Raw genomic sequence first — 14,400 nt, forward strand, 5'->3', positions numbered from 1 at the left:
AAATAGATTACTCTACCAGAAATTTAGATAAAGTAATATACTTTTTAAGTTCTTAATTCACAGTTATTTTGTTGACTTTAAAAATATTAATTTGCATGCTATTAAATAAATAATCAAAAATAATTATTTAAAATATAAATAGTTGGCCAAATATTTTAACTACTACAGCTCAAAATATTGCTCAATATTTATAAACAAAATAATAAAGTCAATTCAATCTTAATCTAATGTAATTAATATAAAGAAATAATTTTTTCTAAATTAAGTAATCACTATTTACTTATTATAAAAACTCAAATATTAAGGTACTCCCTTATATTTTTTTTCTCGAAACGTTATTCATATAAAACCTTAATTAGTTAACCTTACATTTTTTATAAAAATAAATTAAAATAAGTGTTCAAGGTAGCTAATAATTTAATGAAGATTAATGTTTTCAAAATGGCGAATAAATTAACGTTTACTTACATAGCCTTAGCTTGAAGTAAATTAATTTGCTAGTTAATTAATTAATTAATATTTTGATTTATATTTTATTCAATATTTTTTTAGGTAAAATAAAGAGAGCTAATAAATATGTTAAATTAAAGAAATTAAATAAAAGCAAAACATTGAAATGGAATAATTAGATCTTTATTTAGAGTAATTTATTTATTACAAAATAAATTCTTCATTAATTTTAATAAATTTTATAAATTTAATTTCTGTATACTTTTATTTAAATTATTTAAAATATTAAAAAAGTTTCAATAAAATATGTTCAGAGGCAGCCACAGTTATTAAAAATATGTTTCATAAGTTCAAAAGTAATATCAAATTTAAGCACAAATTAAAGTAAAATAAATAATTATTAATAATATTTCTCATTTTTATTATTTAACATTTAAAAATAATAATAATTAAAATTAACAATTTTGATTTTTTCTTTAGTTCATGCAAAATTTTTGATTTTGAAACTGTTATGAGTTCTTTAGAAATATCTGTAAACACGTTCCAAATTGATCTATACTTATAGTAATTTTCTTACAATTTATCCCTTATTTTTTCTTTATTTTTTGAACATCTTTAAAAAATAAAATCTAATAGAGGAAAAAAGAGTTTTAAGGAGGGAGCTTAATAGATTACAAATACTTTAGCAAAGTACTAAAATGCCTCTTAATTAAATCTTTGCTTAAGGTAGAAATCATTAAATTATTTTAAAGATATTTTTTATAGATTTTTAATAATTTTTTTTTAATTTTACAAATATTTAAAAAATAAATCTATTAGTGATATCTCGTTAACTGATGATATAACTAAAATTATTTCAAAAAGTTTGTAAAAATTAGAAGAAATAACTTAATTAATTCTCAATTTATCTTATTCTTTTAATTTAAGCTTATAAATCTTAATGCTTGTTTATATAATAAAACTATTTTATTATTATAAATTTATTCAATTTAAATTAATTATTTATGCATAGTTCAAACAAAATTCGTATTTAAGAAGCTAAGTATATTTCAAACATTAATAAACTCTTTAGAAAGGTTCATTAATATAAAATTAATTTAAGGTAATTTAACATTTTACATAATAAATTATTTATTTAAACACTTTTCTTATTTCAGTAAATATTAAGATAAAATGGTTTAATGCATTGAAGATATTTTATTAAATTGCAAAAATATTATCACATCTTCTTTAAGGTTATTTTCTAAAATTTTAATTTTTTCATATTTCCTTTAAAAAAATAATTTGATTGTTTACTATTTTTCTTTATTTTTTGTCAATCAATATGTTTTTATTTTCTAAATATTTTAAAAATACAGTTTGATTTTGTATAGATATCTTTTAGATGACAATAAAATTCTTGGTTATCATGAAATATTCTAAATGCTTTCTTAGTTACATCTTGATTTAAGGTAAGTTTCTTATAACATTTGAATTTTTTTATATTTAAAAATCCTATTAATTTGATGAATAAATATTTTTTCAGCTATCTTTTTTCAAACATTATGCTTTTTAATCATAAATATTTACTATTTTTTTATAAATAGTGGTAATTAAATTGGTATAGATGGTACTCGTTATATTGCAGGAGCTTTCAAATATTACAATAATATTAACTAGTTAAGCATAGATTTAGCGTAATTTTCATTAAAATTATTTCTTATTTTTATTTGCAAATTTTTTCGTATTTATTTTTTTTTAATTTAATTAGTCACAATAATATTAAAGATGAAGGAGCAAATATTTTAGCTAGGAGTTTGGAAAAATGTGAAAACATGGCTGATTTAAAACTTGTTTTAAAGTATTTTTAATTAAAATTTATCTATTTTTTTAATGAAAATTATTTTTTTTAAATTTCTGATTTAAATATTTGAATGACTTTGAAACCTTATTAAAATCGAAATTAATTTTGTTAGGTCTAATAAAATTTCAAGTGAAGGAGCTAAGAATATTTTGAAAAAATTTTATAAAATCACTGGTTTAAATATTGATTTTTCGTAATTGATTTCATAAAATTTATTTGATTAATTTGAAATAAAATATTTTTATATAATTAAAATTAATTTAATAAGAATTTTTTATCTCAAAATTTAAATATATTTGCTAACAACTTTATTCCATTTTTAGAAATAATAAAATCAATAGTGAAGAACTCAACAGTGTTATTAACATTATATTTAAATGTTAAAAAGTTACTCATTTAAGTCTTAATTTTTAGTAATTTTATTTATAATTTTTTTAAGTAAAAATAAATAAATTTTTTTGAATCTTTGTTATGAAATATATTTTTTAAAATTTATAAAAAGAGGATAAAATTAAAATATTTTAAGTAAAAATAAAATTGATGTGAATGTATCTTTGAATATTGAAAATACTAATTAACAGTCCCTTAATATTACTTAATTTATTCTTGATTTGAGGTAAAATTTATTTATCTTGTAAAAAATAATTTGTTTCTTAATTATTTTAATGAACTGATTTCTTTTCTACTTCTAAGTTTAAATAAAATTTTATTTAGTGGTAATACAATCAATCTTGAGTAAGTTTAGAATATTACAAATTCTCTAAAAAGATGTAAAAATCTATAGAAACTATAACTTAATTTGGAACATAATAATCTTGGAAATAAACACATTTAATTAATGGCAAATTTCTTGTAAAGTTGTCAAAGTCTCACTGAAATAATTCTCAATTTAAAGTAGTTTCTTAAATTGGTTTTTTTATTATAAAAGTTTTTGTAATTAGTTTTAAAAATTATTTTTTAGGAAAAATAAAATTTCTGCTTAAGGAGTTAAGAGTATTGCTAATTCTTTGACTAAATGTAAAAATCTCACACTTTTATATCTCGATCTTTAGTAATACTTTGAATTATTGTTTAATTTTTTAAAGATAAATATAAATCAAATATTTTTAAAGAGGCAATAAAATAATATCTGAAGGTATAATCAGTATTATGGATGCGTTGGAAAAGTGTGAAAGAATTAACAAGTTGAAATTAATTTTAAAGTAATTTTAAACTGCAATTTTATTTGATTTAAGCATTTAAATTAAAAAAAACTATGCAAATTTATTTATTTTATTTTTTTACCTTGTACAAAAAAATATTAGTCAACTAAAAAAATAAAGTGAAATTTCTAATACTTCTGTATGTTCTTTGGTAAATAGTGAAAATATTAGTGAATTAAATCTTGAATATGAGTAACTTTCTTCGTTTTCATTTTTATTTTTTAAATTAATAAAATAAATAAATTAATTAATTAATTAATTATTTGATTGATTAATTATGATTGAAAAGCAGTGTTGGGAATCAAAAGCTTCAATACTAAAAAAATGAATAGAAAAATAGAAACTAATTAATTGATACTTGAAATTCAATATTTAATTTTCATTCATTTTATTGATATCAAAATTTTCCAACTCTGTTGAAAAGTAATTTTTATTATTAAAAGTTTAATTATCTTATAAATAGTAATACACGTTTCAATTGTCTCAATCAAGATACTTGCAAAGTGTTGTAAAAATGTTAAAATCTTACTAAACTATCTCTTAGATTCAAGTAATTTTATACTCAAGCTTTTTTGATAATTTTTTTTTTAAATAAGAAATATATTTTGCTAATTAATATTTTAATTTGCTGCTCAAGTTGTTTATTCTACTTTAGTTTTTATATAATTTTTTTAAAAGTCATAGGGATTTGAATAAAGTTAAGAAACTCTCTGGTTAAATAGAAAAATTATAAAATATTACTAGGCTTGAACTTAATTTTAAGTATTTTTTTATTATTTAACTTAACTTTTTGATTTATTAGATACATAAAAAATTATACCAACTAAAAATCACACCAATTTTCTAAATTAAGGAGGATACAAGAAAAAACAATAAAAATTAATTATTTGAAACCCTTAAAATAAAAATGAATGATATTTTTTGTTTTATATATTGGTCCCTGCTTTAACCCCCCTAAAAGTTAAAAAATATGATAACTTTTTTTATAAATTTTAACCTTAACTTCGATATTAATTTAGAAAAAATAAGTTTTATTTTAATTTCAAAATATTTTAAATATTATTTTTTTAGTTATCTTGATATAATTAATGATGAAGATGCTTATTATATCTCAAGAGCTTTTGTGAAATGTTAAAAAATTACTTAACTAAGACTTAATTTGTGGTAATTAAATAAAAAATTATTATATTTAATTAATTATTTTAGTTTTTTTACTATTTAAAATATTTTTGTACCTTTATTTGATTTTATTAATATTTATATTAATTAAAAATAATTATAAAGCTATAATAAAATCACAACTAGAGGAGCTTAGAAGATCGCGATTGCTATTGAAAAATGTTAAAAGATTACTAATTTAACTCTTGATTTGAGGTTAATTTTTTTTAATTTAAATGAGAAAATAATTAAAAAACGAAATATTATTTTGTTAACTTAATTTAAAATTTCACCTATACATTTACTGGTATGAATTAAATATATCTTTTATTTAGCCATAATCAAATATAAGAAGAAGGTGCTCAAAGCATTTCAAATACTCTGGAAAAATGCCAAAATATTACTGAATTATATCTTAATTTATCGTATTTTTTAATAATTTTATTTTATTAAAATAAAAAAAAAATTTAATTCATATCTATAATTAAATATTTTTAAGTTCTTTAAATAATTCATTAAATTTTTTATTTATTTAAATTTAAGCTATAATAAAATAAGCAGTGTAGGAATTTATAATCTAAAAATGGCTTTAGAAAGAAGTCAACACATCATAAAATAATAATTCATTTTTAAGTAAAATTCTTAAATTTTCATTTTTTTAAAATTGCATTTAATAATTTTTTTAAAGAAATAATGGTTATAGATCAGATTACTCATTTTCCTTTGAATGATGAAATTTTTCAAAAAGACAACAAATATATATTAATTTATTTGAAATTTTATAATAGACAAATATTTTAATAATTATATAAAAAATATTTTTTATGCTTTGTTGAATCTTCTTCCTTATAATTTCTAACTTATATTTTTTTGTGAGAGAGTTAATTAATTAAAAAAGCTTGTCTAGTCTTAAAAATTAAATAAAATAAATTCTTATAAAAATACAGCAACTTGCAAAATATTAAACTTCTATCCCCTGTAAAATTTTAGTTTTTTACTAATTATTTATGGGACACCCTGTATTTATTTTAATTTATATTATATTCATAAAGTAAGTATTCTATATATAACCAATTAATAATTATTTATTTGTATTATAATTAATTATCTATATTTAAAATAAGTTTATCAAAATATTTAATAAATAAAGCTAATATTTTATTAAGTTGATTGGAACTAACTATTTACTAAATTAATACTGTTTTTAATTTATTTTTCCAAAAATAATTCAAGTTATTACTAATTTGATAACAATTGTGTATCAAATATGGTAACTGATTTCTCTTCATATCTCTCCTACCTTTACAAACTTTAAACTTAAGTCTTTTGCCTAACTAATATACTTGTAGTATTGGGGTTCTTTCTCTAGCTAAGGTAATAATAATTGCTTTTATTCATTAATTTATTTATCAATATTAAAATATTTTTCAAAAACCTTATAAAAATTAATTTTTATTTAGTTAGCTTACTTATTTGATAAATATTAATAATTATTGAGTGTTTAATGAAAATTTATTATTTTTATAGCTTATTTTTTGAAAAGAATCCTTCTTACTTATTTATTTTTTATATAATTGAAAAATTTATTTTAATTATTTTAAAAACAATAATAAGATTGGCAATATGGGTATATGTATTAGATTTAAGCTCTGCTTTAAAGAAGTGCATAATCCTTAAAATTTATCTTTAGACATTAGGTAAAAGAGTTAATTTTATTCTTTATACTATTTTTTAATTATAAAAAATTTTATAATAAATAATAAAATACGTCTAAATAATAAGATTAGGTTACTTTATCAAAGATTTTGTATTTATAGTCATTTTTTTAATTTCATATAATTGCTTTTTTAAGTAAAAAGACAAAATAATTTTTATATTAAAATAGAAGAAATTAAATTTATGAATGAAGAATTAAAAAGTTTTAAATGAAAATGGAAGTTGCTAAAACCAACAAGAGAGATTAATGCAGAAATCCGATTATATTTGAAAAAAACTTATCGATAGATATATTAATTAGCTAATAATTGATAATTTTTAATTATCCATATAATTTAGCTATATTTAACATTCAAAAGTATTTAATTTACAAAACCATTTATTTTTTTAATTCTTTGCTTATTTCATATTTATTTTTTGTTTTAAAAATTCAATATAATTAAGCTAAATAAATTAATATTTAAAAGCATATATATTTAACAAATATTTAAATTTATTTTTAGTTTAGAAAACTAGAAATCTAATATTTTTTAATCTACTTTTGTTATGATTTTTATTAACTCTATTATACATTTAGTATAATTAATATGATTGTTGTCAAAAAAAAGTATTGCTTATATTTTTTTGTGTTGAGTTTTCAGTGGAAGAAAATCAAAATAAAATCAGAAATTTATGTGATTACTTACATTGATTTTAATTAAGAGAACTACCTGTAATATTATATTAAAAAAGAAGTTTGGATATTAATTTTTCTTCATATAACAAATAGCGTTAGTAGAAAAGTAGATAAATAGTTAAACAAAAGTTGTCTTATTTAGTTGAATTAAATAAAAAATAGCAGAAAAGTTTATTTAGGCATAGAATAATTAAAAAAGAATAAGCTTTAAAGTAATTCTCAAAGTAGATCTTGTAAAATTTGTAAACAGAAATAAGATCATTGAAGAAAAAATGATTATTGAGAATATTCCAAATTAGTTTTTCAATATTCTCAAAATTTTAGTTGATAAAACAATAACATTAGAGCAGATAGCAATCAAATATGAATTGATTTATAAAATGCTATAAACTTAAGCCCACTCAGATTAAATGAGCTCCTTCCATTTTTAATCTTGCAACGATAAGGATTAATTTTTCAAGATAATATAATCATCAGAGATGTTAAACAATCCTAAAATGATATTGCAATTAATGCTGTTAATGCCTCAATTAAAAGTTTAACCTAACAAACTAGCAGAAGGAATTACTCATTTAACTAAAATTAAGCTTTGCAAGAGTAAAATTTCTACATATTCTGTTGTTTATTTTGATTTTATCATATTAAAAAAATACGCTTTTATCACATATCTTTTGTTTCTTATTAAAGCTGATTACTTAATTAAATTATATAGTTAATATTCATTTAATCATTTAAAATTCTTTATTAAATAAAAACAATCAAAAAAAACTTGGCAATCATATCAATTTACCTCCCCAAATAAATATTATGGGCAAAACTCAATATTCTTTTTGTTTGCCCCAACGTTTTTTGGGGGGTGCTCTTTATATATATTAAAGAGTGAAATTCATTAAATTTCACAAATAGGATTCAATATAAATGAAAAAGTTGATCTGTTTTAATATAAATATCAAAATAAATAAATAATTTATTACATGAATTATTTTTAAGCTAATTATTATCAAGCATAAGCAACATTATGATTTATATCAAATTTTAAATATTAAAAAATAGGCTTTTTATATAATTAATATTTTCATTTTTATTAAAAGTTGATTTAGGCTTACCCTTTCTCCAAAGCAGAATAAATAGCTTTTAAGCTAAGGATGTAATTCTTTTATCATTTTAAATATATTTTAAACAAATAATCGTCTAAATAGATTTACGAACTAGTTGTTAAAAGACTATTTAGGTTTTCAAACACAATATATTTTTAATATTTTGCAAAGAAATAATTTTTAATTCAAATTATATTTATATTAATAATTAGCTAAATAATAAATAGTATAAAGCATCATCAGCATAATTATAGCTATCCCTTACCAGTTAAAACTATTATTTCTCACCATACTAAAAGAAAGAAGACCAATACTAAATAAAACTCTTGAAAATGAAAAATAGTCTGGATCTAGCACATGAAATTTTAAAAGAGAATGTCAAATTAAACTATTAAAATAGTTATTGGTAAATTGTTTTAAACTTCTAACATATTAATTAAATCAAAAATGTTTTTCTAATTTTTAAATATCAAATAATTTTCAAAATATTTTAATATTTTTACTTTAAATTAATTATTTGAAATATTTACCTTAAAATGGATGATTCTATCAGTTTATTTCAAAATAATAATTTTTGAAAATTTTTTTTTTTAAGACCATTTTTGATAAAAAAATTATTTTGATCATATGGCCTTAATTAATTAGAATGCACGGTATATACTTTTTAAAATTCATATAAAGTTTTTGAGTATTTAGGATAATTTTTTTCAATATTGAGTATTTTTAAATATAACTTATTTCTACCGATAGATATATGCATGATAGATAATCAAAGTTTCTATAATAATAGAAAAAACAATTTACAAATCAATCAATATATTTTTATTTAATTAATTAAATTAGCAATATAACTATAATTTTAATTTAAATAGAAAAGTTAAAATTTATTTTTAATAAATAATATTTGGATTACAAGTAAATCCTCAACTTAAACTAATTATTTCAACAAAAAACTTTTATTTTAACTAAATTAAATCAACTTAAATTTTAAATAAATAAACTGAGGATAATTAAATAAAAATCCAATAATTAATATACAGCATAAAAATAAATATTATTCAAACTTATATTTTATTGTATTTATTTTCAAATTTTTTTAAAATCTTTAGTTTTCTTAAAGCAGCGAGATAAGTTAGTTGTAAGGCAGTTTCTAAAATTAATTTATAATTCTCCTTTGATTAATAATAACCATTTAATAATGACGATGATACTAAATTAATCATTCAACAAAATAAGGACATCATAAATAAATTATCCTAACCAAAACTAAATCAGTTAAGAAATTCTCTTTTAATTGGATAAAAAGCAAGAATTATTAAAATTTTGTAAAAAGAAAATGAAATATCTAAAAAAAACAAATCATAATTATTTGGAGGTAGTAAAAATCTTGATAGTAATTAAACAATCCCTAAGAATAATAGAAAAAAAATTAGCTCATTAATAAATACAAATGAAGAGGAGATTAAAGTTGAATTTAATGAAAATGAAAATGAAAATGAAAATGAAAATGAACAAAATTATTCTAATACTCAATAAGCAGAAAATGTAATAAATAAGGTACTAGTATAATTTTTTAATAATTTGCCCAATTATATAGAAATAATCCAAAAATATGATTAAAGTTTCAAAATGGAAGAATAATAAATTTTAGATGAATAAAAGGGAAAATAGCCTTAAAGCACTACAATTACCTAATAAACAACTCTTCAGTCATCAGACTAAGCTATTGTCATTTCTGAATCATATAAATCTCCTTAATTTGGATAAGAAGGTGTTGAGAGATGTGTACCCCTCCCCATAAATATTTTTGGTAACAATGAATAAAATGAAAAATGTAAAAAAAACTAACCAAATAAACCAAAAAAAAAAAATCTTGATAATCATTCTGAGCAATTTTTAAAATAAATCTTTAAATTAGGCGATCATATCGGCGGTGGAGGGGAGGCAGATATATTTACAAATCAAAATGATGACAAGACTGTATTTAGAGTAATTAAATTAAATGGAGACGAGGATTTAAGGAAATAAGAATTGTTAATACTTTAGGAATTATAAGAATAAAACATTTTAAATATAAATAGTTCTCATCTAATAGAAAATAAAGATAAAGATACTAAATATATCATTCATGTTATGTAAAAATGTTAAATGAGTCTTCATGATGAAATATAATCAAAAGTTTTTAATCTTAAAGAAACTTTAAAATTTATTTCTACTGCATTTCATTTATTGATTGTACTTAGATAAAAGTATATCTATCATTCAGATATTAAACCAGGAAATATCTTAAAAACTTATAATAATAATTACAAATTATCTGATTTTGGTGCTTCATAGTAAGTTGATTTTATTGATCCTTTTTGTGATTATTAAATGCATACACCTGGTTTTAAGCCATAAGATAGAGTGAAGAATTTACCTTTTTATCATGATATCTATTCTTTTGGTAAAACTATCAAATAGTTATTTCCTCCATAATTAGAAAATCGCCCAGATATTTAAATTTATGATTGTTTAAATAAATTTATAGATGAAAAAATTTGTAAAGATGATGAAAATTCTATTAATGTAGATTGCCTTAAGTTGCCAAGAATGTTTATAAATAAAATAATGAAATTTACTAATTATTAAGTAATTAAGGAATTCTTAGTGGAATATTTAGAATAGATATAATAATATTTAGTCATAAAAAAAGAAAATAAAGTATTTCAGTATGAATCATAATATTAATATGCTGAAATAGCTATTTTCATTATTTCATAGATAATTTAAGTTAGCAATTAGCAGAGTTAGTTAACTTCAATTAAAATTAAGGCACTGATAACTAAAAGTTATATTTTATGTAAAAGAAAATAATATAAAAAATCTCTCAAATGTATTAATGAAATTTTTAGAGAAGATTTTAAAAATAGTAGTTAGTCAGAAATCCTAATAAAATCAATTAGAGTTGTAACTAAGATCTTAATAAAGCTAAATAATAAGATAAAATTATCTTAAAAAAATTAATATAAATTGATTAAATTAATTAAATTAGTTAATAAAGGTGAAGAATTTGATAAATTAAAAATAAAGATAATAGAGCTTCTATTGCTAAAATCAGATTAAATACATCCAATTTTTACAGATTTTTATAATTCTCTAAAAAAATAAGTTGAAAACAATGAGTTTGATATGGTTTATAGGATAATTATTAAATTGATTAGGTATTTAAGAAAATAAAATTGTTATGACAAATCTCTTTACAATTTAATTTAATTTATTCAACAAAATAAAACGAATCAGATTTCTTATTACAAATAAAAATTACTGAAAGAAATGGGCTTATATCTTTACAAATTTCTTTTTTAAAATGAATAGCTAGACACAAAATTTTATGATAAATATAAAAAAGAAATTTAACTCTTGCCATTAATTATTTTGAATTGCTTGAATGACATTAAGCTAAAATCAAATTTATAAATTTAATTTGATAAAAGCATTTGGTAATTATATTCAATATTTATAAAGCTATAAAATATTTGTATCTTTGATTAATGCAAGGATATTTTAGATAATTTAGAAAAAAAATATATAAATGAAATAAAAGATAATAACTAATTGCCATATAAAGAATATGTTTATTACAAAAATCTTAATTACTATGAAAAGTATCTAAATAAAAAAGAAAAAAATTATTAGTTTTTTAATGAATAATGTGTAAAAAGATACAAAGAAGAACATATAATTTAATCAATAAATCTTATTGAAAAAACAATTTTTAAGAATTACAAAGAAAATAAATATTAACCAAATATTGAGATATCTTAAAATCAAAAACAAACAATGAGCTCACTTAATTTCATAACATACTTTGAAAGCAAAGAAATAAGTCTAAATTATTTAGGTTCTTTGGAAAAATTCAATGAAGAAGTTGAATCATTTAATTCTTAACTCAATTGTTATAATATATTATAATAAAATATAAATAAGTAATTATTTTAATTAAAATTGTTTTGCTAAAAAAGAAATTTAAATTTATTTATTTTAATTAATTTTTGTTTGTCAATATTTAATTTTAGTTATTATTAAATTAAAATAAAGCTTTCATTAAAAGAATGAAGAAATTACGAATTTGAATATTGAAATATTAGGTAAAGATAAAAATGAATTTAGCTATTAATTTGAGAAGGAAGGATCTTTAACTTTAAGAATATCGTAAAATTATTTGGTTAATTTAATTCAATAATTAATTAAATTTTATAAATTTAATATTTTTTAAAATTCTTCATATTTTTTATATTTTAAATAACACTAAAAATTAAATAATTTTTATGATAAATTTTTTATTATTTATTAATTGCTCAAAGACATATTTATTAAATTATTTTATTTTATTAAATAAAATATCATAGTAAGTTTTTTAATTTTAGCTTATTAAATGATCCATAATTTATTTTTCTTAGATCAAATTTGAGAAAAGTACAGGCTTTCTAATTCAAATTAGATTATGAATAATAATTGAATTTTTATTTTGAATGGCTTAAGGTAAGTAATATTATAAATAAAAACACTGAATTAACACTTGATTTTAGGTAATTAATTTTATTAAATTAGATAGTTATCTAATTTTTATTCTAAATCATATTTTTACTTTTCTTCATTTGTAAATAAATAAAATCAATATGATTTTATGTATTTAAAATATTTGATAGATTTTTTAAATTTGGTAAATATTAGTTGTCTAAATTATTATGAAATTATATAAATTTTTATAATATAAAATGATTTAATAATTTTTTTAATTATTTTTTATTTAATCATCTATATTATTAATTTCTGGCTATATCAATTTGCTATTTAAAAATAATTGATCACTGATAATAATTTATAATTTTAAATTTAATTTTAAAAGAATTATTATTATCTTAGACGTGATATTTTACAATTATTATTCTGCCAACATTTTAAATTTATTTTAATAAATAGAAAAAATTTTTATTTATTTTATTTATCATAAAATTTTTAAATGAAAGTTTAAATTAAAAATAATATAATGAATTCATTTAAGAATTTATTTTTTCTTCTTTAAATAACAATAAAATATTTTCTTTTATTTTAGCTATTTTTTATTAAATATTAAAAAGAACCAGTAGGTTTATGAATAGTGAATAACAATCTGAGTTACGACACAAAATAAATGGATATTTATAAACAAAATTTTATGATTTTAATGAGATGTTCCCAAGAATTACTGAATTAAATGTTAAATTAGGGTGGTAAATTATTTAATATTTATTTAGTAGTAAATTATTTACAATTTAACTCACTTTTTCAAGACAAAATAATAAATTAATATTATTTTTCATTCTTAAATTAACAACTTAACTATTTAAAATTATTTTAAATGAAATGATAAAAAAATTAATAATTATGGTACTTATATTATCGTCAAACCTATTTTAATAAAAAACCATGATATTGTTTAATTAAACCATAAACAATAGTAATAAATTTAAGCTGATTTTAATAAATACTTAAAATTTAAATTCAATGAAATTACATTTAATATTATATAGGATATAGAACAATCTAACGTCTATTTACGATTTTTATGCTTTAGCTAGTCAATGTAGAGGACTTAATTCATTAAAATTTGATTTAAAGTAGTTTCAATTTTATTTTTTCTATTGACTTTAAAAGGTCAAAAATAACTCTTTTATTTTAATTAAAAAAGTATTGATAATGATAGGTTTAAAGAAAATGAAGAGACTAAAAATAGTAAAAAAAAATATCTTAAAGAATTGATTCAGAAGATATAGGATGAAGATTATTTAAAAATTAACCCAAAGAATTCTATCTATTATAGATTTGATTAAAAGTAATTTTCTAATAATTGTTTCAGTAAACTATAATACTTACCAAAAAAAAAAAAATAATTGTTAATTCAATTAATTTAACTCTTTTACCAAATAATTTTTGAGGTTTTGTTAGTAATAATCAAAAGTTTAAGTAAGCAAGCTTTATTTGCTAATTACAAATTAATTAATTAATCAAAGTGAATCAAAATTTAATTTTGAACTTTTTTATATATTTTACTTGAATGAGTAAATTTTGAACAGTAATTTAAATAAATATTTTAATTTATTAATAAAAACATGATCACTTTATAATAACTCTTATAAATATAAAAATTTGTATAAAAATAAAAATATTTTATAGCTAGTTATTTTTTTAGAGTTAAATTAAATAATTAATTAATTAATTAATTAATTAATTAGA

General features: G+C 17.9%; 5 protein-coding genes across 5 annotated transcripts in view; all 5 read left to right on the forward strand. All coding sequences in view use genetic code 6, as the record gives it.

Moving 5' to 3' along the window:
- The window catches only part of TTHERM_001370780 (hypothetical protein), a gene marked incomplete at both ends in the record, with an annotated part of 727 nt that extends 112 nt beyond the window's left edge, over window positions 1-615 (forward strand). Inside the window, 4 exons of the mRNA XM_012798632.1 lie at window positions 1-32; window positions 143-229; window positions 473-484; window positions 553-615. The exon at window positions 1-32 is cut by the window's left edge and continues 112 nt beyond it. Coding sequence (XP_012654086.1) covers window positions 1-32; window positions 143-229; window positions 473-484; window positions 553-615 — 194 coding nt within the window. The remainder of the gene's footprint in view (window positions 33-142; window positions 230-472; window positions 485-552) is intronic.
- A 1,257-nt stretch (window positions 616-1,872) lies between these two features.
- TTHERM_001370791 (kinase domain protein) lies at window positions 1,873-5,384 on the forward strand (the record flags this gene model as incomplete). The annotated part of the gene is made up of 16 exons (XM_012798633.1): window positions 1,873-1,901; window positions 2,037-2,126; window positions 2,201-2,290; window positions 2,406-2,486; window positions 2,617-2,706; window positions 3,008-3,187; window positions 3,255-3,344; window positions 3,406-3,495; window positions 3,598-3,646; window positions 3,959-4,045; window positions 4,174-4,208; window positions 4,567-4,659; window positions 4,780-4,869; window positions 4,989-5,078; window positions 5,197-5,286; window positions 5,342-5,384. 16 exons carry the CDS (start codon window positions 1,873-1,875, stop codon window positions 5,382-5,384), a joined length of 1,317 nt encoding a protein of 438 aa, XP_012654087.1.
- A 276-nt stretch (window positions 5,385-5,660) lies between these two features.
- TTHERM_001370802 (transmembrane protein, putative) lies at window positions 5,661-6,556 on the forward strand (the record flags this gene model as incomplete). Its single annotated transcript, XM_012798634.1, has 3 exons — window positions 5,661-6,027; window positions 6,268-6,350; window positions 6,539-6,556. 3 exons carry the CDS (start codon window positions 5,661-5,663, stop codon window positions 6,554-6,556), a joined length of 468 nt encoding a protein of 155 aa, XP_012654088.1.
- Window positions 6,557-7,317: 761 nt separating this feature from the next.
- TTHERM_01371770 (kinase domain protein) lies at window positions 7,318-12,240 on the forward strand (the record flags this gene model as incomplete). The annotated part of the gene is made up of 4 exons (XM_001020286.2): window positions 7,318-7,642; window positions 8,137-8,192; window positions 8,355-8,548; window positions 9,252-12,240. 4 exons carry the CDS (start codon window positions 7,318-7,320, stop codon window positions 12,238-12,240), a joined length of 3,564 nt encoding a protein of 1,187 aa, XP_001020286.2.
- A 355-nt stretch (window positions 12,241-12,595) lies between these two features.
- TTHERM_001371771 (hypothetical protein) lies at window positions 12,596-13,812 on the forward strand (the record flags this gene model as incomplete). The annotated part of the gene is made up of 3 exons (XM_012798635.1): window positions 12,596-12,713; window positions 13,266-13,397; window positions 13,698-13,812. The coding sequence occupies exons 2-3, from the start codon at window positions 13,279-13,281 to the stop codon at window positions 13,810-13,812; spliced, it is 234 nt and encodes a 77-aa protein (XP_012654089.1). The 5' UTR covers window positions 12,596-12,713; window positions 13,266-13,278.
- Window positions 13,813-14,400: the final 588 nt, after the last annotated feature.

The sequence above is a fragment of the Tetrahymena thermophila genome, assembly GCF_000189635.1.
Source record: "Tetrahymena thermophila SB210 genomic scaffold scf_8254573, whole genome shotgun sequence".
NCBI classification, from domain to species: Eukaryota; Ciliophora; class Oligohymenophorea; order Hymenostomatida; family Tetrahymenidae; genus Tetrahymena; species Tetrahymena thermophila.